General features: G+C 47.9%; 1 protein-coding gene across 1 annotated transcript; it reads right to left on the bottom strand.

Annotated features, from left to right (window-relative positions):
* Positions 1-2,301: 2,301 nt before the first annotated feature.
* Positions 2,302-3,267, bottom strand: LOC106314636. The gene is made up of 2 exons (XM_013752478.1): positions 2,724-3,267; positions 2,302-2,672 (listed from the first exon to the last, which is right to left on the bottom strand). Exons 1-2 carry the CDS (start codon positions 3,265-3,267, stop codon positions 2,302-2,304), a joined length of 915 nt encoding a protein of 304 aa, XP_013607932.1.
* Between the last annotated feature and the right edge of the window lie 357 nt (positions 3,268-3,624).

The following is a 3,624-nucleotide window of genomic DNA, read 5'->3' as shown; positions in this document are numbered from 1 at the left end:
TCCAACTTCAATTCGTGGAAGAAGTTTTTCTTCTTCGTCCGCATAGGCGCTGCATCCGTCGAAGAAAGTTGCATTCCATTGTTCCGGAGTAAGCCGAATGACGGTCCCTTCATCAACCCGATCCCTCCGTTTCCTGAAGACACGATCGCAGTGAGGGATCTTCTCAGGAACGGTCCGTTTTTCTGGACCTCCTTTACGTCGGGGAGAGTTCAAAAGGCGTTGAGGCTTGCGCATCCCGGTCCCGAAGTGGGCGTGGAAACATGCAGCGGTTATGAGCCTGATGGCCCTAATCCTTGTGCTGTTTCCGCGGGGGAGACGAAGGTGAGGTCCTCGAAGGGTAAGGACATCGACCTTGGTGACATAGAGTTTTCCGTGGATGATTCTATCCTCCCGGGATGGGATCCAGACCTTGCTTATGGTGATGGAAGTGGTACGAGCGAGGTCCCTATCCCGGATTTCGATGATTTCTTTGCTGGTTTACCCTCGGGTTTTGATCCTCCCCCGCCCGTGGATGAATCGGGAAGGTCAAAAGTTGTCGCGGAGGGATCTCACATCATCAATGGGGTTAGTCTCTTTCTTTTAAGGACTTTGTGAATATGATCATGCATTTTTTTTAAGACACGTTGGTCATTTTCGTAGGGCCTGAACTCGCTCGGCTCGGCCCTTGAGGCGAGTCACAGGGAAGCCATGGTTTATCGCTTTAAAGCGGAGAAGGACCTTGCTCGTATGCAAAACGAGATTTTGGAACGAAATTCAAAACTCGCTAGAGATAATGAGAGGGCTGTTCGTCGAGCGGAACAGAAGGGTAAGAGGGAGATTGTTGAGGTGATGAGGTGTCGCACCTCTCAGTTCCAGACTGAGTACGGGAACCTCAAGGACGCTTACACCTTAGTGGGTGATTACCGTGAGTGTCGTGGTTCGGTTGGGACTCTTTGGAAAACGCAGGCGGACGACTACGTGTTCGAGGAGGAGATGAGGGACATGAAAGGTGGTATGAAGGATCATGCCCATGCTGAGGCGCTCATTGCCCCGATCGACGGGATGATTCAGGGATTCTGGGATCCCGTCCCGGTCTCTCCTGATACCGTAGAGACCACGACCGAATTTGCTGGTGATGGCGAGGAAGTGGACCGTCCCGCAGATGTATTTGGAGCTGCCTTGTCTGGGAACTTCTACTTTGATCCGTGAGAGGTGAAGTGAGCGTTCGTCGGGAAGAGGATTTCCCTTTATCTTGTAGATGTGACCGAGTATGTCCGGCCGAGTGTGGCCTTTAAACTTTGTATGGGCCTGTTTTTGCCGCTTTTATCTTTATCGGGACTAGCCGTTGGTGGCTTTTGAATCCCTACCGCTATGCGGTTTTTATATATGTAACAGATGTTTGTTTGATCTACTTTGTTTCGAGTGTGTTTGAAGCAAACATGAGTTGTCGTCTCATAAACAATTTTTATGAACTTTCGGGAACGTTAAGATATGAACGGAGAGACATGTTTTAGGATCTCGTATTATTTTTTAGATATCATGTCTTGAGATGTTAGAGACCAATGCGATGGGTTTAGGGCAAGACCTAGGTTTACTCTCGGTTTTAAGGTTTGTGCGGTGACTAGCCGGCTATCGATTTTCCTGTTGCGATTTCTACATGATTCGTACCGATTCAAAGTCCGCGATAGGTTCTCGCCTTGTATGACTTGTATGGTGCGAATCGAACACCTCTCCATAGACAATTTTTAAGCCAACTATAAGTGATAAACCAAAATTTCGGATTTTTTTTTGCAGCGAGCTATTATCCTTGTGTTGGATGTTCGAGGATCAAAAGAATGATCAGGTTGCGTTTGCTTAAGACAGCTGGCGTGTTCGTCGGGGCCAATCGACGAACGGGTGGTGGATATTCGTTGAGATTTTATGGTCGCGTTCGGACAGTTGTTTGCAGAGTTTCGAATTTTAACTTGGCGACGTCTCGCAGTTGTTTCGAAGACTATACGTATATTTTAGGTGCTGAAGAATGATGGCTTTGCGATTTTGGCCAGATAAGGCCGTTGACAAGACTCTAATGCGTATTTTTATTTTTAAGCGTGTCCTGAGACTTTCTTGTGTAAGAGCTCGAAAAATGCGTATTGTAGTAAAAGTTTTAAAAAACTCGATTACAATGATTGTCTTTAAAACGTGGGAGTATACGAGTATACGCACCCACTCTCCCCCCTTTTTAGAGAGGGGGATAGCTGAACTCGTCTTTTGACGAGCTGCCTACGTACCCCTTTCGAGGATCAAACCATCTCGTAGTTCTGTTTTATGCCGCGAGTGTTCTTACTCGGTGGTTGAAGCCGTGTTGACCGCCTTAATCGTGAATACTGTGGCATGGTCGACGTTTTTGTCTGGGTTCTCCGGTTGAGTCATAGTGTCGACTTCGGAATCGTGCTGAGTTTTGATGTTCATCCGATTGGGAGTGTAACGGAAGATAACATTAACCGTGCTTCCCGTGTCGATGAGGACTCTCCCAACTTCCAGATCTTGTATGACAAGATCTATGATGAGTGGATCGCAGTGAGGTAGATCGATTCCGCCGGCTTCGTCCTTCGTGAAAGTTATCGAGTGGCTTTGACCATCTTGGGGAGGAGACCACGTATGCCAGTTTGCACTTGATTCGGCCTTCCGCTGTTTAGCCTTGATGGCTGAAACTGTGTCATTGCAATACTGCGATCCTCCGATGATCATGTTGACTCTGCGACGATTGTTATCGTTTCCTTTGTCGTCCGGTCTTCTTCCACATTTATCCCTGAATTGGTTTCCTTGAGAGGTATTCACCGCGGGAGGATTCATGTCCGTCTTTGGAGGGCGATCGGTCTCGAGGATGAGATCTTTGACGCTAGTTACTTCGGAGAGTTCTCCAGCTAGTAGCTTCGTGGCCAACCTCGCTCCCAAGACTTTGCAGTTAGTCGTGGAATGTCCTCGGGACTGATGGAACTCGCAGAACGTGTTTTTGTCATATCCTTGATTGCGAGTCCATGTATTCCCCGTGGTTCGGCCTTGATCCGAATTGATCGCGTAGTTATGCGCCTCTTGGAGTTCTTCCCCCTCGTGATGGACATACTTTTGCGACAAAACTTTCGTTTCCTCTTCGTTTATGATGTAGTCTGTTTCCTTGTGGAGAGTGTCTTGGATCGTCCGCGGTTTGTCGAGGGTCATCCATTTTCTAAATTTCGACTTGCACCAGAGCATTTTTCTGAGTGCGTCTATGGCCACTTTTTCGCTTATCCCGCTAACCCTTGACATCACCAGCTTGAACCGGCTTATGAACTCGCGGAGGGGTTCGTCTTCCCTCTGGGACAGACTTCAGAGGTCGACATCGGACGTTTCTCTATCTATGAACATAGTGTATTGCTTGATAATTTCCGATGCGAATTGTCGGAAACTTCCTATAGAGTTTCGCTTAAGGCGTGCAAACTATTTGAGCGCCGCTCCTTCCAAATTCTCGACGAATAGACGGCAGTAGCCGGCGTCTTTTTCGCTATCCTTCAGTCTGGCCCTTTCCATCGTGATGTGGAAAGCCTGAAGGTGCGCTTTAGGATCAGTCGTACCATCATACTTTGGTACTTTGATTTTTCCCGGGTCAGATACCCTCGTATCGGA

This window comes from Brassica oleracea, chromosome C9 (assembly GCF_000695525.1).
Source record: "Brassica oleracea var. oleracea cultivar TO1000 chromosome C9, BOL, whole genome shotgun sequence".
NCBI lineage: Eukaryota > Viridiplantae > Streptophyta > Magnoliopsida > Brassicales > Brassicaceae > Brassica > Brassica oleracea.
Note: the sequence above shows the minus strand (reverse complement) of the source record. Positions and strands in the feature narration are given on the sequence as shown.